At 36.9% G+C, this 24,274-nt stretch overlaps 2 protein-coding genes across 3 annotated transcripts in view; both read left to right on the top strand.

The window, feature by feature from the left end:
- The first annotated feature begins 760 nt into the window (after positions 1 to 760).
- On the top strand, positions 761 to 5,728 carry LOC127455621 (dimethyladenosine transferase 2, mitochondrial-like). The gene is made up of 9 exons (XM_051723671.1): positions 761 to 889; positions 1,371 to 1,822; positions 2,131 to 2,222; positions 2,309 to 2,462; positions 3,029 to 3,177; positions 4,205 to 4,294; positions 4,526 to 4,585; positions 4,693 to 4,844; positions 4,972 to 5,728. Exons 2-9 carry the CDS (start codon positions 1,393 to 1,395, stop codon positions 5,156 to 5,158), a joined length of 1,314 nt encoding a protein of 437 aa, XP_051579631.1. The 5' UTR covers positions 761 to 889; positions 1,371 to 1,392; the 3' UTR covers positions 5,159 to 5,728.
- Positions 5,729 to 9,895: 4,167 nt separating this feature from the next.
- LOC127455619 (consortin-like) overlaps positions 9,896 to 24,274 on the top strand; it is a 29,216-nt gene continuing 14,837 nt past the window's right edge. For both annotated transcript variants that reach the window (XR_007899698.1, XM_051723669.1), the window contains exons 1-8: positions 9,896 to 10,012; positions 17,037 to 17,448; positions 18,224 to 18,366; positions 20,597 to 20,627; positions 21,174 to 21,260; positions 21,613 to 21,724; positions 23,489 to 23,510; positions 23,647 to 23,743. Coding sequence is in view for 1 of the 2 variants with exons in the window: in XM_051723669.1 (XP_051579629.1) it covers positions 17,112 to 17,448; positions 18,224 to 18,366; positions 20,597 to 20,627; positions 21,174 to 21,260; positions 21,613 to 21,724; positions 23,489 to 23,510; positions 23,647 to 23,743 (829 nt within the window). In the remaining variant the exon portion in view is untranslated. The remainder of the gene's footprint in view (positions 10,013 to 17,036; positions 17,449 to 18,223; positions 18,367 to 20,596; positions 20,628 to 21,173; positions 21,261 to 21,612; positions 21,725 to 23,488; positions 23,511 to 23,646; positions 23,744 to 24,274) is intronic.

The raw sequence follows: 24,274 nt of genomic DNA, 5'->3' as shown, positions 1-24,274 counted from the left end.
CTCATGCATTGAGTGTGAGAGTCACGCAATTGACACTGTTCCTTTTTTCTCTATCTCTCCCCAATTTGGAATGCCCAATTTCCCAATGCGCTCTAAATCCTCGTGGTGGCATAGTGACTCGTCTCAATACAGGTGAAACTCAGTTGCCTCTGTGTCTGAGACCGTCAATCTGCGCATCTTATCACGTTGTTTGTTGAGCCAGTTACTGCAGAAACATAGCGCATGTGGAGGCTTCATGCTATTGTCCACAGCATCCATGCACAACTCACCAGGCACCCCACCAAGAGTGAGAACCATATTATAGCGATCACGAGGAGGTTACCCCATGTGACTCTAACCTCCCTAGCAACTGGGCCAATTTGGTTGCTTAGGAAGCGTGGCTGGAGTCGCTCAGCACGCCCTGGATTCGAACTCATGACTCCAGGGGTGGTAGTCAGTGTATTTACTCGCTGAGCTACCCAGGCCTTCAATATATAACTTTCCTAGAGCGTTAGGAATTTGTTCCACAAAAAAATGTGAACCATATGCTAATGTTAGGGGAACGTTTTGTATTTGCTGGGCAAATTTATGACATTAAAAATAATACTGTTCACACACACACACACAAAAAAAACGTCGTCTTTAAGAAAGTATTTTTACTTATTTATTGCAATAACTTACTTATAACTGAATATAAAAACATTAGTATGCGCAAATCTGACGCATTTTTGATCGGAATTTATTTGACCGTCGCGGGGAAATGACGTGTAGTACGCGCCTGCACCAATAGGGTTGCGAAACCATGAGGTCAACAACATGCGGATTCAATGTCAAAGACACACCGTGTGCTGCGCATCATGAAATCTCTTCATTAATGTTGATCTTTTAAACAGATAACGTGTCTTTTGAGGTTAGTGTGGATTTTATTTGCCTTGCCTTGCCTTTATCTCGCAACATAATGTTGGCTTGATCAGAAAAGCTTTATAGCCAATGAGTATGTTATCAAACCATGTTAACTGCAAATGCATGTGCTGATAGCCATTAGAATGAGAATATCATCGATAACCTAAGTTGAAGTGTGTATTAAGTGTATTAAGTCACATAATTAATGCATATATGAAGGATATTTCTGATCAGAATATTTTCAAATGGCAAAACTGCATTGACTATAATGACTATTGTATAGTGTTTTGCATAGAAATGTTATAATTCATATGATGCACAACAGCTAGGTTTATATACTGTCAGTACATTAGAAGTGCAGTATAGAGTCATGTTCAAATTAGCAAAATTTGCACCAAATACATAAGAATGTAAAAAATAAATAAATAAATGCAATAGGCAAAGTTTATAGTGAATGTATGTTGATGGTTTTGTTTATGTTATTTCAGGCTGCTTGCTTACTTAGTCATCATGGCAACGTGTGGAGGATGCCGGTTCTTTTTCCTGACTCTAAGGACTCTGTGTAGACCACCCAACGCTCGGCCTTTAACTAAGCACATGACTTTGTCCACCTCTGCAAGGGCTTACTCTCTGGACTCATTCTCCTCTGGGTCAAGGAAGCCAACATCTCAGTCCGGCAAAGCAGAGCGAATCTCTCCGTCCTCTGGTTCCGTTCAAAGGAACCTCTCTCTCGTTGCTGTGCCCCTGAAGGGTCAGTTCCGCCCGCTCTGCCGGTACGACCCTTTAGATCTGGGTGACGTGGATGAGAACACACATAAAGCGTTGGCCTGCAAAAGCCTGAGGCGGTTTATTGTGGACCCTGCCCTTGCGAGAATTGTGACCGACCACCTTGCAGGAGACATTGAAGATGGGAAAGCAGTTATATTTGAGTGCAACCCAGGTTTGTATCCTGTCAGCTGCATCAGTTTCGGGATTGTTGAACGTAAACGTAGATGCAAAATGTAGTCGAATAGCATCGATATGTGTTGACATAGTCACAAGTGGTCGACTGATATGTTTTTTTAATGGCCGATATCTAGAGAGCAGGGTGGGTGATATAATGCCAATACATATATAGTACTACTGGTATTTAAAGGGGATAGCTCACCCAAAAATAAAAATTCTGTCATCATTTGTTGGTCCAAACCCATATGACTTTCTTTCTATGTTTATCATTAATATTCACATGGTCTGCATCTCTGTCTATAGGTCCTGGAGTGTTGACACGTGCTCTGCTGAATCATGGTGCTCAGAGAGTGGTTGCACTGGAGAGTGAAGCATACTTCCTTCCGGAGCTGCAGGTAAATTCAATCACAGGTGCTCTGCTCAGTATCTGCTTTAATTGAAAGCGTGATAATTACCTAATAGTTCATCTTTGATCTCAAAGGACCTAGAGAGCAAGCTAGATGGGCAGTTGGATGTGGTTCATTGTGACTTCTTCAAACTAGATCCCATCGGCCATGGAAGCATGAAACCACCTGCCATGTACTCCGAGAAGCTCTTCTCTAATCTTGGCATCCCTGAGTCACATTGGACAGCAGGTTTGTGTCTCCAATATTGAGATTTAACCATTATCATCTTGTTAGATTCAAATTAATTTGTAAAACACTTCACAATACAAAACAAAACAAGTGGTTCTCAACCTTATTGTCTCCAAGACACCTTGTTGTCCAGGACAATATTTAAAGGCCCCCCTCTTTCCCCATGTAAACTACAGGTGCTTTTCCACCATCGGGCCGAATGGTTCTCGTTGCAGAACCATGCCGGTCCATACTGACCCAGAGAAAATATTCTGTCAGTTTAAATGCTGTACATCTTGGTTTTTAGCAGTTTGTAGCATTTTTTTAGATTTACTATTGCAAGTTAGATTATTATATTATAGTTTAGGAATTTCTTTTAAATAATTTTAAGTCATTTTGAGGCCCCCTTGGAAGTTTGCTGAAGCCCCTTAGTGGGCCCTGGCCTATGGTTGAGAAAAACTGTTACACACCATATTTTTATAAGCCATTACTATTATTAATTTATCAGTAAACAGTATTATTTTAAGATGGGTATAATAATATAATGTAAAGTGAAGGTCAGTTTTTATTTATATTTTTTTGAGTAGATGTCCCAGTGAAGGTGGTGGGAATCTTCTCTCAGAGGAACGAGAGGAGCCTGCTATGGAAGCTCATCTATTGCCTGTTTGAACGCCTTTCTATTTTTCACTATGGACGTGTGGAGCTGATCATGTTCATCAGCAAAAAAGAATACACTGTGAGCTTTTCAAGTTTTTCAAGAATTTCAAGATATCTAGCGGCTCCTGGTTAAAGGAATAGTTCACACAAAAATGACAATTCTCTCATCATTTACTCACCCATCATGCCATTCCAGATGTGTATGACTTTCTTTCTTCTGCTGAACACAAATGAAGATTTGTAGAAGATTATCTCAGCTCCGTAGGTTCATACAATGCAACTGAAAAGTGGTCGGAACTTTGAAGCTCCAAAAGGCACATAAAGGCAGCATAAAAGTGATCCATCAGACTCCAGTGGTTAAATCCATGTCTTTAGAAGCGATATGGTAGGTGTGGGTGAGAAACAGATTAATATTTAAGTCCTTTTTTACTATAAACCTCCACTTTGACCAGCCCTCCTATGGGCGTTCACAAGAGAACAGAGTTCTTCTTTTGTTTTTTGTTATTTTGGTGATTCATATTCTTCATGCATATCGCCACCTACTGGGCTGGGAGGAGAAAAAAAAAAGGGAGGGAGAAAATAAATTAGAAGAATAAATAAATCATATTTGCACAACAGCCCATTAGGTGATGATATTCCCGATGAATGTGAATCGCCAAAAAACAAAAATCTCTTGTGAACGCGCATAGGAGGGCTGGTCAAAGTGGAGATTTATAGTCAAATAGAAGTTAAATATTGATCTGTTTCTCACCCACATCTATTATATGGCATCTGAAGATATAGATTTAACAACTGGAGTCATATGGATTACTTTAATGCTGCCTTTATATGCTTTTTGGACCTTCAAAGTTCTGGCCACCATTTACTTGCACCGAATGGACCATCAGAGTTGAGATGTTCTTCTAAAAATCTTAATTTGTGTTCTACAGAAGAAAGAAAGTCATACACATCTGGGATGGCATGAGGTGAGTAAATTATGAGAGAATTTTCATTTTTAGTTGAATTATTTCTTGAAGAACCACTGGTTTAGATCATGAAATTATCAGGGACTTGGTCTTTCCAGCTCAATCTGAGTATGAATTATGATTTTCTTCACTGTCTTATAGAAACTGGTGACCCGTCCAAGAGATTATAAGAACTACCAAGCTTTTAGTGTTCTCTGGCAGATGGCCTGTGATATTGAGTTACTGCACGAGGTAAGACTAGAAGACCAAGGCCTTGGAGGCATCTTTTATTTTGCATCACTGTTTCCTTTTTCCAATTTTTTTTTTCATTAAGTCATTTAACAGATGGGGAAAAAATTATATGAAGCATCACTGTACTGTATGTGTACAATAACATATCAATTAATATAATGGACCAAAGTGTTTGTCCATGTGCTACTGTGTCAATGTTTCAGTGAGTGTCTGCTTTGTCCTCATTATCAGGAGCCATTGTCATCCTTTTTGACAACCAAGAGGAATGGAACATCCACCTCAAAGAGCACAGTAAGTACTGCCACATAAATGAGCACTGCTTCAACAAAATATATTTGTAATGTATTACATATCCATTGTTTATCCAGTAAAAGTTTTTCACTTTCCACCTCCCCCAGATGTCCCAGATTGATAACCTCTGCTTGGTGCGGATAACCCCACGTGAGGACTTGTTTTCCTCCCATCTCACTCCCTTAAATGGCAGCACTCTGGTCATAATGGTGAAACAATGCCTTGCTAAAAGGAAAAGCAGGCTGATTGAACAAATTAAGTAAGTTGATGCATAGTCATGAGTGGATAAACTGTTAATCAAATATTTGAAGTTGTATTAATGTTCATATACCGTATGTTGGTCTTTACCATAATATACTTCCTTTTGTCGTCTCTGTTTTCCAAAGTTCATGGAGTCCTGGCAGTGGGCCAGACCTAATTTCAAAGCTTGGCTTCTTTAATGACACCCTGACAGGCGACGTTTACCCAGATGAGTACAAGCGCCTGTTTGAGTTAATGGAGCAGTCAGGAAACTTCACTGAAAGCTGGCTTTACGAAGAGACCTTGGAAACCAAGAACACTGGCCGCGGGTAACATGGCCTGGGACATATTACCTGCAGAACTAATCATGGATGAAAAACAACTGCTTGATAAGCAACAGACTGTATTGCTTAAAAAGAGACTCAGATTTTATATGAGGACAAACTCTCCTGGTTAATGATGGCAAATAAGTAGACTAACATGTCTATGAAGTCTTTTGATAAATTAAGATTCCTGAAATGTGGATTGGCAGAACAGTTTTTTGTCAGCATCCTTATAGGTTGTCTGTGACTGATGGTTGAATACCTTTGAACAAGTTTGGAGACCTTCCCTAAAATTTGTTGGTATTGAAATAAAAAGTAGTTTTGCCACGAAACGCATTAAATAACCATTGTATGTGTGTGCGCTAAAAGTGCACCAAAACTGCTTAATAGCTTAATAATCACTGGAAAATATTGCATTTTCATTATAGAAGAAATATCCATTTGTAATCCTAATTAATAGGACATTTCCAACTCAATTATTATGTAAAATTTCAAACACATTTTTTTTTTCACATGTATGTTTTGAATGGTTGCTGTATTTAAATGAATATATGTATTTGTAATAAAATAACAGAATAACTGAGAGGAATTCATATTGCTTGCATTTGAAGTAAAGAATTAAATAAAAGTGTTACGTTTCTCTCTGAAAATCTGCCATTACCCTGCGAGAGAAGTTACGATGTGATTTGTGAACAAATCCTTCTTATGAGTGAGATTTTTTTTTAATGAATCGGTTGATGGGGTTCACAAAACAATTCTGAATGATTTGTTCATGATCGGATTGATCTGGTTCTTAAAGGTGCTGTTTTTTCATGGAAAAGTATGCAAAAAATGTCTTACTCCCTTAAAGATATTAATGAAATAATTGTCCTGAGATATCTCACCGGTCCCTGTGACAGCTGTAGACTTTGTAAACAGCAAACAAAAATCTGTCTGCGGACCAGGGACATTGATGCTTTTCACCGGTCAAGGTCGTGTCTAGAAGGGATCCCTCGTTCGTCCACCTCTCGAACATGCGCAGTCTGTTATGTATAGTTTAAGTATGTGGAACTACCTTCATCAGTTAAATATGTATATCAAAAGAACGACATATAAAGCTAAAGATCAGTTAAAGATAGCTAGCATAATAATGGCATGCTCATGAACTGCTTTTAACAACATAATTAAAAACATAAGCGTTAATTATACAGTATTAAGAAGATAGCAATATATGTGCCGCAGTGATGTACTTGAGGAATCGAGAATGGGCGGCGAGCGCTCTTCGCGCTCTTTTCCAATCAAATCCCATAGAAAAATGCAAACAAAGGTGTCCCCACTCAAGACATACATCCACTGAGATGTGGATGCAATCTTTGTTAATTATAATATAAAGTTGCATATGGGTGGATTAGAACCATAATCCTTTTATGCTCAGGGAAAATTAATTACCACTAGACCACCTAGTTAGACTCCTATTGCTATTGCTGATTGATGTACTTCTCCACTGACTTAAAATATCTCATTTATTATGTGAAATATTAATATTGAAGCTTGAAATGATAATCAAGAATGACTATTTATCAAAACAGACAGTTTAAAATAATATTTTATTAGCACTCATCATTGCTGTGCGACTTGAAACGCACGCCGTGTATAATCTGTAGAATTATAGAATCTCGCGAGATCGACGAAAGAGGGTTCCCTTCTACACACGACCCCGTCAATCATTTTGCTCGTTCTCATAGTGTTGTATTTGAAGCAGATCATTGAGGCTATGATACATCATGTTTGTCAGTTGAGGGCGCTATTGTGCCACTGTTGAATTTGACAGCCAAAGCTGTTCTTTTGCTCATTTTGATCTCAAAATGATCGTTGGAGGGCGGGGTTTTGGAATGAGGGTGCGTGGCTAAACGGCTCCCTTGATTCAGTGATTCAGTCAGGGGTAGCATCAGAGATCTTTTACACTAAAATAACAACATTCGCGTTTTTACCATAGGAGAGAGCATAACGGTCAACTAGCCTGTTACGACAGTAAGTCGCCGTTTGCGGATACCATACAAATGAATGGGCAGAGCCGTAAACTGACAACCATCAATCGCAAAATTGTCCGTGTCTGCTCTTATAAAACAGCAATTTTATCGTAGTAAACACTACACGTGGTTTATTATGACTGTTTAGTGTAAAACATGTTGAAGGTTAGCGGACAGGCGATCAATTCATTAAGTGATGAACTGTTTCCTCACAAAAACAGTTTATTCAGCACACTGAAGCATCTCCTTTATAGATATCGATTTACCCCCCAAATTCCTTTCATATGCGAAAACTATACGTGTTTGGGGTGACTTGAGGGTAAACAAATGATGAAAGAATTTTCATGTATCGAATCATTCGTGTATCGAACTATATATGGAAATAACTGCAAACATTTCTGGCATTTTAAAGGCCTGTAATAATTAATATTGTGCACTAGGTGGTAGTAGAAGCGTGTTGGTGAATTTCTTTAGGTTATGAATATTAATTAGGTTACATATCAGAATCAGAATGAGCTTTATTGCCAAGTATCCTTACAAATACAAGGAATTTGTCTTGGTTACAGAAGCTTCCAGTGCACAAACAATACAATACAGCAACAAGACAGAGATAATATATATATATATATATATAATGTATGTACAATATATAAATACAAATTGAGAAGGTACCAATCCACATCTGCATGACCTAATTAATATTAATAAGCTAAGCCTCCCCGCTGAAGTACTTCTTAGATGAGTAGCAGGAATAGCTGCGCAGATTGCTACAGTACCCGTAGTGTAATCTGAATCATACTATGACAAAGGCTTGTGTTATGAAGATTAATTATGTTGCATTTGTGGAAGCTACCCAAACAACATCTGCATGACATCATTACTATTAATGAGATAAGCGTTCCCCCTTCTGCTGGAGTACCCGAAGTGCCCGGATGAATGGAAGGCGGAGCTGCACTGAATGCTGTAGTACCCGGATGAATGGCAGGAAGCGCGAGAAGACTTGGCTGCTGCCTGCAGAATGAGTACATATGGGGCGGGGCTACACGTGTCGCCCCGCCCATATTATAATCTCATTGGCTCGTTCATCTTTCATAGCTAATATGAGATGTGGTCGTCGTTACTGGTGTGTTATCATTGTTTGAGAGATACTGACTAGCTGAGCCAAATCATTTGATTATAGTGCTTACTTGTATGTGATATTCAATCTTAAATTCCATGGATTTTATCCTACGTTAAAAGTGAGGAACAAATCGTGATTTATAAAGGCTGAAACTGACAATGTTCTTAAACAAATGGCAACTGATAATCATGTATATGTGTTTTTTGTGTTTGGTGCTCTCTGGTATGTCAGTACAGTATTAACAGTTATAGCCTGTATGCCTCATGCAATATTCCTTATTTTCCACTGTAACGGACTATTTATTGACTGGCGTTGGTTTCTGTGTGCATGCCAATTAGAAAGTCATTTTTAGGCCTTCGAGATTACGGAGCACACATTTTTGGAGTGAGGAGGGGAGATAATCAGTTAAAATCCTTCCAAGAAATGAAAATGAATATGAATGACATAATAAATGGCATAAATTAAAATGAATAAATTCCTAGATTGCAGAGTAATCATTGGCTCGAGCAGATACAGATGGCGTGCAAAAGCAAACTTGGTCAATAAAATAATCTATTATTATTAGTGCAAAATAATCACTCATGATTAGCTGTAATGGCAGAAACCGGGAGACTAAAAGTGCATGCATGCTTCTCGTTTTTTTCGAGAATTACCCGTTGCATACAAGCACATGCCTTATGAACGAATGATTGAACAAATGAACGACATGAGTTTTTGTATTCTGTCCCCCAATATTAGGATATTTGAAAATACGTTTATATTACATCTTTATAACTTTTGTGCTCAGTGCTCTGTAGCGCCGGCCAGAAGGCAACTGTTCAATAAAGGAAGTGGGCTGGGTGAGTGGGGTGCAGAGTGATTTTTCCAGCCCTTTTCCTCACTCTGGAAGTGTACAGTCCTTGAAGGGAGGGCAGGGGGCAACCAATAATCCTCTCATGTTGGGTCATAAATTAAAATGTTTATATAACAACAACGCTGATACACTTTTTTCATTTTCACTCTATGGTGATATAAAAAAAAAAAACAAACAACAACAACATATTTTATCATTCATTTTATTCATAATTAATTTCTCTAACTAATAATGAAGGCTTTGTGAAACTGCACAACTTTTTGATTTACAGACAGATTTGAATGACAGCAGACACATCAACACAATTTTTTCATCAGTCCATGCGACTCAGTCCTACTATATTTGTTTGAAAAGACACGTGAGGTACAACACAGTCACTTACGAGTCATAGCACTAAAATCAAGATGATATTTCCTAATTATTTCAACACTGACCACGACCGCATTAGAGTTGAATCTTCACCATAGTAGGATTAGTAATTTTGCCCTCCGCTTTCAAAACGACTGAAACAACAATAGGCTGCTCAGTCAGACTCCTACTACATCTGTTTGCGATGAACCATGTGGTGCAACACAATTTCATATCACTGACAAGCCACAGCACTATAATAAAAATGATCGGGCTACACAATTTTAAAACGTATCTCCTATCATGTACACCAATATATGACGACCGAGCCGATGAGAGTAAGTTATGGGCGGAGCGACACATTGTAGCCACGCCCCAATGTGTTGCCCCGCCCCGTTCTGCAAGCTGCAGCCAGAGATACTTGGGAAGAGCTGCGCAGACGTGCAGCAGCAACACAAACACACATCAGCCGACAGTGAAGCGCAGCTGCTTGTCTGCGGTTATTCGAATTCAAACCTTCTGCCCTATCGATCCGTGAGTACTGCCGTTTATATTCAACACAATACAGCGCGTGTTGTAAAAGCAGAGAGAAATTTGCAGTTTGTACAAAAAGGCTTGATGCGCTAGTGATGCTATGCATGTTAGCACTAGAATTAATGACAGGTCCTCCTCTTCCCTGTATTTCCACACTACCAGCAACTGATCTGATAAGTAACGCATTTTTTTCTTTTTTTTTTTTTTTTTTTTTTACAATTTGGAGAAATTAGATGTTTACAATGATGAAATAGGCTCTTATAACGCTTTCTGTTTGCATTTCACCCTGCATGCTTTAAATGTGACAGAGGTTTTCATGCTGCATGTAATATAGTATGTGTATGTACACCATGATGGACATGATTGCATTATATATTATTAATAGCTGCTTTCATCATACAATGAAAAGATAGCTGCAGTTTGTGTAATCTGTGTATTAGTTTAAATGTGGTGATGGTGTGTTGTGGTATGGGAGGAAATAATCTCTAAAAGTGAATGGGAGCTGAGGTTCAAGCATTATGTCAAGGAAGGTGTCACGTATCCTGTGTTTAATAATTACCAGAGAGTTTTGTATTGGGAATTAGTGGATTAACTGGAGATGTAAGATACAAAGGGAAAGATTCTATGTTATTGAGATTATTGTTATGTTTCATTTATGATCAGATCTACTGATGGCATGTATTTAGTCTGCTACGGAAGCATGTTTCATCAGCACAACATACAGAAAGAGAAAGTATGTGGAGTCTGACTCACTTTGCTTCATTGAGCTTAAGTGAGTGTTCATGTTATGCATAAATACTTTTGCATGCAACTGTTAAGAACTTTCTATGTGCACTGTGTACAGGGAAATAGATTACTATTAGGCTGGGAAAGCAATCAGGCCAGTTGGCAGTGTCATTTCAAAGTACTGACACACCACAGAAGTCACAACCCCTCGCAAAGGTCAGATTTGGACAGTTCAGTTTTACTTGCTGCCACTGTTCCTATATTCCACAAAAAGTAATTTCGACTCCTCCCTCCTTTTCTGTGAGTGAGGCATTTAGCCCACAATAAAAGTCAATGGGGCCAAATTTTGGATGGTTTAAAAGCAGAAATGTGAAGCTCATAATTTTATAAAAGCACTTACATTAATTCTAATGTTAAACTTGTGCATTATTTGAGCTGTAAAGTTGTTTAAATCGTTATTTTTACAGTTTTTTTTAGGGTTTTAGGGTTTGTTGACATTGCATCGTCATGGCAGCTAAGTTGTAAAATTGGCTATAACTTTACACAGAAAAGGTTAGTAAGCAATTTAATCACACGAAAATCATTTTAACATGCATATTTGTATACTTTTGTATACAAAATGAAACAGTGTATACTTTTGAAACAGTGAGTATTTTAACGTTTACAGATTGGCCCCCATTTACTTCCATTGTAAGTGCCTCACTGGAACCTAGAAAAAAATAGAGAGTGACGAGTCAAAATACAATTTTGTGGTAATCAGTATTATGCCTAAAATGCTGTGGATTGAGCTTAACTTGTATTGAACCCGGAATATTCCTTTAATCAACATTATTTCTATCATAATGTTGATTACCACAAAAAATTATTTTGATTTGTCCCTCTTTTAAAAAAAAATTATATTTACGTCTTGAGACTATACTTTTGAAACGATGTGTAGTTGAATGTTTAATGTTCTCATTTTACAGAAACCCCCATAATATGTATGTATATATATATATATATGTATGTATGTATATGTATATATGTATATGTAACAGTGCCTAGAGTTTAAAACCAGATCACATGCCACATAATCTATATTAGAGAGGGAACCACCAACCAAAATGCTCAATATGACAATAGATATATGTGATTGGTAAATATATTTGCAGAAACATAAAACTATTTACATAAACAAGTGAGGTGAATTTCAAAACAGCATATGTATATATATATGATTCACTGTGTGTATCACTCCGCTTGTGTTCGTGCTGTTCTAAAGTAAAGTGTAAGAGCAGTGCAGATGAGTTAAGAGCTATATGTGTCTCTTTACCTTTAATTTTGTGACATTACATATTTTAGCCAGCAGGTGGTGGCAAACGACCATTTTTGTGTGTAATATGAGCCAGGTGATGTTAACTGAGTCAGCGTCAGTCAGTGTTTTCATTCATCAGCACTACGCAATCGCTCCTATTACTACTACCCTACTAAAGCTAGGAAATAGCTTAAAATGGCTTTAAACAAACAACTTAAGCATTAAGGCTCATCACAGCTCAGAGACACAGCAAACTGATTAATTACACAAACTCAAATGTAGGTGGCACTCTAATGCAGCTGAGCACTCACACCTTAGACATCCAGTCTATTTTGGATTGACTGAATGGACTAGCAGCTCAATCTAGGTGTCGTTGGAAAGCTGAGATCTAAAGCTTTGTGATGATATATGGCATTTCATCATCAATAGTGATGACATGATAACATATTTATCCGATGATTTGTTTATCATGCTTTTTCTGGTGGACTGCTAATTTTTTTTCTGATAATTAATAAGTTCTCCCTTAAAAGATAGCAGATGAACTGATTTCATGGCACCTCATGACCGACCTCATTTTATTCTGGTTCTGCCCTTTTATGTGCCCACTATTTACATTTTGTAAAAAAAAAAGAAAAAAGTGACATTAAAGCCCTGTAACCCAAGTTTTTAGGCTATCCTTGTATAGTTGTGCTGTTCTCAATTGCTTTTTCTCCTGCTATTTGTAACCAATCACTAGAAAAATGTGTTCAAATTATCCATGTACTGAGTGGTTTACCTTGCTCATTCTGGGTGACGTAGTTGGGCAGTGAATGTGTGTAGGTGGTCACACTGCAGGACAAGATCTAATGGTTTTTAACTGAGTCACTAGCCCTGTATGTTGCCAGAAAAGCGAATTTATGCCTCGGGTCTACTGTGAGTCAGCCTGCTGTTCTACAAAGCCAAAGAACATCAGCATCAGGTCTATCTGGCCTCTATAAAAACAGACTCCTCAAACAGCTATTCTCTGTTACAGTGCCCCGTGATGAATTATTTGTGCACTTTATTTTCATGTGTGTGTACATTGTAACACAATAGTAGAATATACAATTAAGACATAGCAAAAGAGGTCAGAGCTATAGCTTAGTGGTTAGAAGAACGCATTTAGCTGTGGTGCTCATACAGATAACACATTTTCGGCTCGCAACATTTCACCCATTTGCTCTTTTCCTGTCCGGCATTTAAAAAAAAATGCAACCTGGTCTCATAGAATCACGTTACTATCTACAGTTTTGCTAAATTGTTTTTACATGGCTCAATGTACGTATCATGGCAGTTTCCTGGTGTAATGAACACTAGATGCAGTGACAATTACTTTTATTCACACAAATCAGAAGTAAAACAATGTGGCAGATTATCAATTCATAAACATTTACTTTTCACCTTGGTCTTCCAGCAAAGCTAATTACGTCTTTTACTATAGTGCATTACTTGTAAGGTGATACATATTAACGCAATACATAATGACTAACTGCATTTACAAGCTTGTTTGAGGGTAAAATTGCGCAGTAGCTGTTTTTCATCTCACACTTTGCTTTTATGTCACTATCGGTTAGGTTTAGGTATAAGATTTAAGGTAGGGAGGTAAGGTTTGTTGTTTTAAAACTCGATAGAGCAATAAAGGAAGAATAGTTCACCAAAAAATGATAACTCTCTCATCATTTGCCCACTGGCATGCCGTCTCTAACTCGTACGACTTTCTTTCTTTTGCGGACCACAAACAAAGATTTTTTAATGGAGACATGGTGTAAATATATTCATATAATGTAAGTCAATGGGGTCCATCACTTTCACGCTCCAAAAGGACATAACGGCATCATAAATGTAATCCATACAACTCAAGTGGTTTAATCCAAGTCTTTTGAAGCGATACGATTGCTTTTGGGTGAGAAATAGACCAAAATGTAGCTCCTTATTCACTATAAATCTTGACATCTGCAGTCTCCTTGGGGATCATGATTTGAAGCTTGATAACATTTCCTCGTGCGAGAATTAGGCTATCACTTTTAGGTGATCTATTCATTTAACCATAAAAATTGTAAAAAAGAAATTTGCACCACACAGTGGACATTTCTTCTCCGAACTGCTGCGATACATGCAATGAACCACTTAATATCATTTTGCAAAAATGTCACCACAGTCACATAATTTTTTATGAGATCAGGCTGAAAAAAAAAAAGAAAAGCAAATGAGATGTACACAATTGCTGGATTTAGGCTAATCTATAGCCGCTTTTCCACCATCGGGCCGAACAGTTCTCATTGCAAAACCGTACCGTTCCATGCCAATCCTGGCCAGTTGGTGCGGTTACTGTTTCTTTTGCCACTGTGGTGTGGTGAAATCAGGAGAATGTCTGAAACAGATCCCTCTGTGGCGACGGACGGCGGGGTAAACATTGGAGCGAGTGTGCTATGGAGGATGATCGCATGTTCCAGTTTTTAAGACTGCTTTTTCCCTGGTTTTATTCTGCTAATACACAGGAAAGACACGGACCATGTCGCAAAAATGTAATTAAAGAGAAAAAGGCAAGAGGTTTATCATCATGAGGGTTCGTGTATGCCCCGGACATGAACATGCAGAAAGGTAAAAGTCCCAGACTAGCTAAAAAGGATAATTACTGACAAAATATTTTATAAGTGTTATATGAAAATAGTATATATTGAGAATATATTGATATATTTAGTGTTTTGCTTCCCTGAGGAAAAAGGTGTGTAAAAAATAAAAGTAGGCTACAATACTAGTTATTACATCATCATAAAATCATGAAGATAAACTAAACACTAAACATACACAATGTTTTTTTATTAACTTCAGCCAAATATTAACAATCTTTGGTAGCAAACTATCAAAATATTAGCACTGTAAGTTACCTTGGCGTTGGCAAATTGACAATCGTGAGATGCCACGTACTAAAGCCATTCAACCAGCATGGTTGAGTATGATTAGCTAACCGTAACAAGAATTCCGGGCCGAGAATGGTTTATAATCGTACCGTGCTGATTCTCAAGTGGAAATGCTACTGAAACCATTTCATACCGTGCTCAGAACCGTTCGGACCGATGGTGGAAAAGTGCCTAATGCGATTTTATACAGTGCTCACTCTATCTTCTCCAAAATATGTGAAAACAGAAAATGTGCACTTTGTTTAGAAGGCTTCTATTTAGCAGCCACACAGGCATGGTTACCAATCAATATGGTAATGCCATATTGGAAATGTTAAATCGGCTGATTAATTTGCCTCGACGATATATTGGTCTACCACTGATGCAGTGTCCAAATCCCATAACATTTGAATGCTCTCTGTTGATGATCACCCTTTCAATCTTTCAATCTTTGATGGAGTGAAGGGTATATATCGAACTCAAGACTCTAGCTCAGTTTATTCTGTTCAAAAACATTGCATTGCCCTGAGTTTTCTCTTCATTGCACGCAATGAACTATGTGCATCATAGTATTCATTCATTAAGACTGCCGTTCCAGAATCCCCCTGAGCAGATGAAAAACAAACAGCTTGTCTGCTTTAAGATCTGTAAGATGCTGTATGTTATTGCATAAGCTCTATCATGAGACACTATTTTAACAAGGATGGTGCTCTTCCTTCAGTAACAACCCAGCAGGGACATTGTGGAAAATCTCCATGGTGTGAATTCACTATTCAGGGAAACAAAGCAATCAGTGAGAGATTGAGAAAAAGAGAGAGAGGTGAAAATATAGACGTAACCAGGGAATTTCTTTCTTTTTCAAAGAGCAGTTCCCATTTCAGTTTATTACACCAAGCTAAGGGACAGAGAAGAGTAGGTTGATGCTTGTATGTATGCATTTATAAATTGAACTTTTTCATTTGTTTTCTTTAAAGCATTAGCATAGCATGTTATACATTTTTCAGCATTTTCTTTTGTTTTGCTTGTGGAGTTGTATACTGTTTAGTCGTTACCCACATTTTTATGTGTTTTGCAGAGCCTGACCAGCTCATTATTGTGCACGTGTTTGTTTTTGTAAGTGAGGTCAGGTGTGATTCATTTTATTTAATCAATTTGAAACTCTGAATCAATGATTCTTTTGCATCAACACTCAAAAATTGTCATGTAGGCATGGCATTTTTCATGTTTCAAACTTATTTAAATAGAAAAGTAGGAAAAGATGAAAGGAGGTAAATGTTGTTTATTGCTCTATATATTGTAATATTGATGCATATTAATTGAAATTCTCTCTTGCATTTATTTAGTAAAAAACTAGATTTCAAGCATTGGGCTGAACGTTTTAAAATCATATTGGCCGCAATGGCTGTTGGTAAAAATTATGGTTCCCCTGATTTAAACAGTACACCATTTAAGCCATATTAAACTGGATTCTTTTTATTTTTTATTATTATAATTTTTTTAGGAGAAGAACTAAATAGGTAAATATTGTTGTTTATGACTATATTTTTATACTGGTGCATATGAATGGAAATCATAAGTGTTTAATTTTTTCTTGTGTTCATTAAGTAAAAACAGTGAACAAGAACTTATTTTACTAGATTTTACTTCTAGCACTAAGCATTTGAAATCTAATTGGCTACAATGACTGTTTGATCAAAATGATGGCTACTCTGGTTTAAAAAATACACTTTTAAAGCCATTTCAGAACAAATATCAAAATAATGAGATGCATATTGAATATATATATATTTTCAGTTCCTTCTAAAAGATTACCGATAATTATATAATGTGAATAATGCTAAACATGTTGAGCTGAACAAAAGCATTTGCGAAACATTTTTATGCAGCTAGAAACAAATGCAATTCAAAATCACAGACAAGTGGACAAATCTCAAGTGTTTTCATTCATGCAGTGCTCTCAACCAACATAAAGTGGAATTAATGGTAAACTATGAGTCAGTGTTCTTAAATGCCAGCAGCGACCTACTTTGTTTTCAAAATGGTTCGTGACCATAATAGAGTCATTACCCTCCCATTACCTCTCCAGCGACCAGGCAGAAGCACAATTAAGTGGCCTGCAGGGGTTTGAGTGCATCTTCATGCTCTCGGTCAGCTGGGCCTCATGGATGACGGACAGTGGCAGAGCGATGGCCCAGCGAGGCGGGGAGGAGTAACTGACCAAGACCTACTAAACGACTCCGAGTCCAGCCGCAGCCCAGACGAGAACCAGAACCGGCTGGTGGAGGAGGCAGACGAGGTGGAACAGGGGCCCCATGGAGGACAGAGGCCCCTCCAACAGGATAACAATAATAACAATGGTGACGATGAAGATTATGACCACTCCAAGGTGGAGGATGAAGAAGAGGAGGAGGAAGAAGTAGATAGCAACAGTGGCGCATACTCTCCAGAGCTGGATGGACAAATTCGAGACTCGCCAACACCTAGTCCCAGTCCCACAGGTAACAGACACCATCACACTAAAAAAAATAGGGACTCCTTCCAGACCACAGTCTGAAAAACGACATAGAAACCACATATGTTTAGCATGGTATACAGTATAATGCCTTCACCGGTCATATGATAGGTGTGGGGGAGAAACAGATCAATATTTAAGTCCTTTTTTACTATAAATCTCCACTTTCTAACAGCCCTAAGCCCTCTTCTCTCCTAAGAGTTCTTCTTCTTGTTTTTGGCGAATTGCATTCTTCGTGCATATCACCACCTACTGGGCAGGGAGGAGAATTTATAGTAAAAAAGGACTTAAATATTGATCTGTTTCTCACCAACACCTATCATATTTCTTATGAAGACATGGATTTAACCACTGGAGTCGTATGGATTACTTTTATGCTGCCTTTATGTGCTTTTTGGAGCTTCAAAGATTTGGACCCAGTTGACTTGCATTGTATGGACCTACAGAGCTGAGATATTCTTCTAAACATTTTCATTTGTGTTCTGCAGAATAAAGAAAGTCATGACTAAACAAACAAGTAAACATACAAAATAGCTTGTTTTTGCATGTCATTCCTTATTCAAACAGATTCTACATTATGACCCCAGACAGAATCAGTTAGTCAGTCACAAGCATGTGAAATTTTTCATGTGTTGACCTGGAAGCAGTCGACCCCTATCCCCATGTTGAGCCATGTGTGTGCATGTTAAATGGCTTTGAATGTGCTCATCCAATCATATTTTAGAGCGAGAACTATCATTTTTTGTTATTTGTATTTTCAGTGTCAGAGGGCCTTGTCAGCCCTGAAGGGCCCCTTCACAGTGATGCTGGTTCACCCCAGGGCTTCAGTCACTCCCTTGCTGTTTCTCTTCAGGAGTTGGGGGAGCAGGGAGACCATCCGCTTCTGCCACAGTACCTCCACCAGGTATGATACTCCTGCGAGTTTATTCAGAAACCTTCATTATATGATATTGATATTGACGTCAGACATAAGCAAATGTTTATGCAACACATTTATATGGCTTTTCAGTGTTCAGCAACTTGCCACACCCTGATGAACGATAGTTTGAGCTACGCCAGTAGTTTTCACATTGCAAGAGATTAGACAATCATAACAGAGATCCTTTTCATATAGAAGACTTAAAGGTACAGTGGCAGAACCATACGCTTTAATATTTTCTCTTAGTGCTGACAAGAGAGTGAAAAAGAGATTTATGCAGATGGAAAGACTGTGAAGTAAGAAAGGTCACTAGGTTTTGCTGCCGCCTACTCAGTGAGACATCTCTTGTTGTTCTGAGTTGATGTGTTCAGGAGGAATATGTGTTGTAGTAATTTTCACACTGCCTGGACTTTAATGTAAAAGATGTCTGCAGTGAGCTGATGTCAGGAGTTTTACTCAATGGAACGGAGTCTTCGCTTTTGACATCTTGGATAACAAGTGTGTATTTATCACAGGCAGGTGACGTAGAAAAAATGCTGTCTGAGGAGATTTAACATGTTTATCTGGTAAAACACCTTTTTAAAATTAAAGTAAGTGCATATACAGCATGTTTTAGGTGTGATGGTAAATGAGTATAATTATGGATAATGTTTTATAATAACTTCAGTTATTTAGAAAAATATGATGCTTAAGAGATCAGTAGTTCATGTACATGCAAATATGAATATGGAAAATAATGTACTGACTTCTGCTGAACACAAATTAAGATTTTTAGAATTAAACTAAAACTAAACTTCATTTATGAATTAATTTAATAAATTTAATTAAACGTCATTAAACTTCGATATATATATATATATATATATACACACATTGTATATACAGTTCTGTGCAAAAGTCTTAGGCACATATGATGTTACACAAAAGCATTTGTCTTAAGATGGTTATTAATATCTTCAGCTTTAGTGTGTCAATAGGAAATATAAATGTTAGACTCCCAAACATTACTTTTACAAATAGAAAAGATTAGAATAGAAGAACAGGGAGCCCTGCAACAGATGGCATGGCCCCCACAAAGCCCTTCACTGAACACTGAGTCAGTCTGGGATTACATGAAGAGACAGAAACAATTTAGACAGCCTAAATAGATAGAAGAACTGTGGCGAATTCTCCAAGAAGCTTGGAACCAACTGCCAACAACCAAGAAAAACTATGTCCAGGTGTACCTAGGAGAATTGGTACTGTTTTGAAGGCAAAGGTGGTCACACCGAATATTGATTGAGCTTTTTTAAGTTTACTGGACTTTGTATATATATATCAAAGTTTAAAGACATTTCTAACTATTTAAATGGCCATTAATCTTTTCAGCATTTTGTAATATAATAATGTTGGTAACACTTTACACTAAGGTTGCATTTGTTAACAGTAGTTAACTACATCAGTTAACGTGAACTAACAATGAACAGTACATTTACACCACTTAAAGGGATAGTTCACCCAAAAATGAAAATCTCTCATCATTTACTCACCCTCATGCCATCCCAGATGTGTTTGACTTTTTCTTCAGCAGAACACAAATTAAGATTTTTAGAAGAATATCTCAGCTTTGTAGGTCCATACAATGCAAGTGAATGGTGACCAAAACTTTGAAGCTCCAAAAAGGTAATAAAGGCAGAATAAAAGTAATCCAGAAGACTCCCGTGGTTTAATCCATGTCTTATGAAGCAGTCCAATTGGTTTTGGGTGATAACAGACCAAAATGTAACACCTTTTTCACTGTGCCATTGCAGTCTCCAGACACAATCATAATTTGAAGCTCACTTCCTAGTGCTTGACGTATGCGCAGAGCACTAAATGGTGAAGTGTAATCAAGCTTTTAAATCGTGATTGCCAAGGACTGCAGATGTAAAGATTTAAGAGTTACATTTTGGTCTGTATCACCCAAAACTGAGTGGATCGCTTCAGAAGACATGGATTAAACCACTGGAGTCTTATGGATTACTTTTATGCTGCCTTTATGTGCTTTTTGAAGCTTCAGGGTTATGGACACTATTCACTTGCATTGTATGGACCTACAGAGCTGAGATATTCTTCTACAAATCTTGTAGTGTTTGTTAATGTTGTGTAAGAATTATTATAAAGTGTTACTTAATTATGTCCTTCTGTAATTATGTTCTTCATTGTGTAATTAATTGTGTAATATCTATCTTTACAGATTGCAGAGTCGTTTATACGTGAGGAGGACTGTATCCTTAACGTTACTGTTTTTCAGGTATATACTGACAAGAGCTGGTTTCCTCCATACAAATTTAGTTTAGTCCTGTACTTTTAAAAAAAAAAATTGTATTGAAGATTATATTGTATTTTTCAGTCAAGGGTGTTTTCAAGTGTTTCATAATCCTTCATTGAATTTAAAGATTCTGGGTGAATTAAGATTTCGATCACAGATTCACTTAAGGGTATATTCTGTATAATGAGACATAATATTTGCTTTAAGTGGAATACTGTATATAGGACTTAAAGTAATGGTGTGTTGGACAATCTTTAGTGTTACGTTGATGCTTGTTCCATTATAGCTCCTATTGTTCCATTTTGTGCCTCAGTGGTTTTATTATAGTAACAGAATCAGGGATGCCTCCTATGTTTATGATATATAGATCTGTTTATTAGCTTATTATATTCAATTCAGTGCATTAACACTGCCACCCACATGTCAGAATTTTGCACTAACACATTCTGTAGTGTCAGTATGGGGTTTCCTGTAGATCTTCCTTAAGCTGAGCCTTTTCTAGATGAGAGAGCAGTCAGGTTTATACAGCTAGAGAGACTCTTTCATGAACGTCTGCTGTCCAACCTCGCCACCCTACAGGAACAGTGGGGTAAGAACTCTGAAATTACTGTGAAATTGCTGTATACATAACATTTACGTAGACCAAAGTTTGATAACACTTGAAGCCTGTGTATATAATCCATTACAAAGGTATACTTAATGCCTTCTAATACACCATATAATTAGTTTTATGATCTTTTGGAATTATACAAAAATATTTGTAGAAATTAAGTTTTCCAGATGTGCAAAAAGAATAAATATATTGTGTTACAGTGTGAAATAAAAGCCATTTTGAATGAATAGCTTTGTAATGCATTATACAGGCTTCACGTAAGTTGATACCCAAAGGTTCTCCTCTATATAGCACATTTAAACCCACTATTTAACCAATCTCTCATCAGAGAGGAGATTGAGTTTGGTTGGCCGGTGTCAGGACGGTGTAGAAGACAGAGCGATTGACCTGGATGCAAAACACCTGGATAAACTGAGACACATCTGCAGAACGCACAGGCAGTGAGGACACACTGCACACACATGCCTCATTAGTTCAGCCACACAGATCAGGTCAAACACTCACACACAGCACACATTTTTATACTGAGAAGTAGTATGAATTAAATGTTAAAGAGAGGAAATTATCAGAAGCTGAGATGCGTTGATCCAATGATGAAGAAATGCAACTTGACCAATCTTATTGTAAGTAGCTTTAACATGAATCCGAGTCATTACAGGGAGTCAAGACCATTTTAACCATGCTTGGTACAGCTTAGAACCTGTGATATGAAGTCAATAACTGGTTTTAGTATTAGCACGATCAACTAATGTGAATTAAAGCACAGTGTGTTCAGTAAATTATTTTATGATTGTTGATATCATCATCAATTGACCTTATTCACAGTAGCACCATATCTGATTTTTGACCTGAATGAAAACTGTTGTCATTCCCATCAAATATTAAAGATGGCGCTACTGTGAATAAGGTCAACTGATGATGATATCAACAATCATAAAATAATTTACTGAACACACTGTGCTTTAATTCACATTTATGGGTGAATCTTACGAAACCTGTCAAGAGCATGTCACCCTATAAATCAAAAGATTGAAATAAGAAATTATATTTTGCATAAAGAAAATTAAGCCTTTTTACAGGACCATTATGATCATTTTCTAAAGCATTCTCATTACTGTAATGGGAAAAAATTTATTATGTAAATTGTGAAATATTTGTACTTCATGGTAGTATTTGTTGTACTGCCTTTAATTTAAAATGTTACAAACATATTGCAATTATTATTATTATTATAATTATTATTACTATTATGAATATTCTTAAAAAATAACAATAATAATAAACATAAAAAAGTTTTATTTATTTTTACCTAAGTACAATTTTAGTAATATATATATATATATATATATATATATATATATATATATATATACATATATACGTATATACTGTATCATGATAGTTTGTTGTATTGCCTTTAATTTATGCTGATTAATATATATATATATATATATGTGTGTGTGTGTGTGTGTGTGTGTGTGTGTGTATATATATATATATATATATATATATATATATATATACGTATAATATATATATGAATATATTTATTATTATTTTTGTTGTTATTGTTATAATTAAAAATTAAGTGATTTTTTTTTAAAATATATTATTTTTATAATTTTATTTTACCTAAGTACTATTTGGTTTTAATGGTAAATTTCTTTGAAAAAAAATAAATAAATCCTTTCTCAAAAAGTTTTCCTAAATGTTTTACCCCCCTCTTTATTATATATTCTCTTGGATCTGGTGTCCCTTGGAGCTTGAGCTCTGTAAAATATTTTAGCAGCGCTGTAAATGGAGAACAAGTAAATGTTTAACCTTTCGAGCCACTAAACAATTTAAATGCGGGTAAATGCTGTGTCTCTGTCCCGTTCCTCCCAGCCACACACACCTGAGCCTCTTTTTTCCCCTCCTAAATTTAGCCTGTCTGTGTCTCTTTTCTGTGCTCCGGCTGCATTTTGGACTCCAGTAATGGTTTAAGCATATGGCCGGTTGTTGTGCTTTCAGCAATTTAAGACAAGCGCTAGAGTTTCAGTATGGGAAATGTGTCGCGCTAATATTAGATTCCCACTGAGCTGAGCGACCTTAGATTTGCGTCACCTTTATGCATGTCGTCCCAGTGCGAGAAAGAAATAAAGGATACTGCAGCACCTTAAGATGATTTTAACTGACAACTAACTTTTTTTTTGTCTTTTTTGCAGACCTGTACGGAGCATTGAGAAGGTAAGACAGCTTTTGTGATGTTGTATGTTGATAAAATGAGACTGCATGTGGTTAGGTATGTAAAATGAATGAGAGAGTTCATGTTTGAAGACCAGGGGGCGAAAGTTAATGTTGTATACTGTATGTGTGTTCATAGTGTGAGGTGGTGTCCAAAGTGCATAGGAACAGTGTGATGAGTGACAGACAGGGAGGAGAGAACAACCTGAACACTCAAGTGCTTTCATGCAGCTCAGGTGAGTTTATTTCTCAAATGACAGGCCAGATCCCTTAAAATACACCATGAACTACAGGGACAATATCCCAGTGAAGTTAAATCCATATCATCCTGGTCTTGATACTTTATCTTTATTATATATTCATTTGCTGACACTCCAACTTTATACTTATGTGCTTAGGAAATGGCATTAAGTGGGCAAATTCATCACATTATGGAAGTAAAATGTGCTGTGAATGTCTCATGTTTATTTGAAAAATATCAAATAGTGGAAAACTTAATAGCTATCTCATTTGACTCTATCACATGGTACATTTCACCTAAATACAGTACAAAACAGCGTTCACAACACATTTGTAAAACTTTTGTAATATGATGTATTTCAGAGTGTAGCTGAATATTTGATTGGAAATAATCAGATTTTCATTGGATGGAAACATGTAAGGCTATGATTTTATTGCTTGATAACAGGGTCAGAAATTAACGTAACCCTTTACAGTAAGATTCCATTCGTTAGATCTAGTCATTTTAATGCCTTAGGTATCATGAA

The sequence above is a fragment of the Myxocyprinus asiaticus genome, chromosome 17 (assembly GCF_019703515.2).
Source record: "Myxocyprinus asiaticus isolate MX2 ecotype Aquarium Trade chromosome 17, UBuf_Myxa_2, whole genome shotgun sequence".
In the NCBI taxonomy this organism is placed as follows: domain Eukaryota; kingdom Metazoa; phylum Chordata; class Actinopteri; order Cypriniformes; family Catostomidae; genus Myxocyprinus; species Myxocyprinus asiaticus.
This window is presented reverse-complemented; position numbering and strand designations above follow the sequence as displayed.

Excerpts from the sequence above, each read along its gene's own strand:
- LOC127455621 (XM_051723671.1), top strand. The coding sequence starts at position 1,393 with ATGGCAACGTGTGGAGGATGCCGGTTCTTTTTCCTGACTCTAAGGACT. Across the intron at positions 2,463-3,028 it reads TGAGTCACATTGGACAGCAG|ATGTCCCAGTGAAGGTGGTG; the intron begins GTTTGTGTCTCC and ends TTTTTTGAGTAG. Across the intron at positions 4,586-4,692 it reads CATCCACCTCAAAGAGCACA|ATGTCCCAGATTGATAACCT; the intron begins GTAAGTACTGCC and ends CACCTCCCCCAG.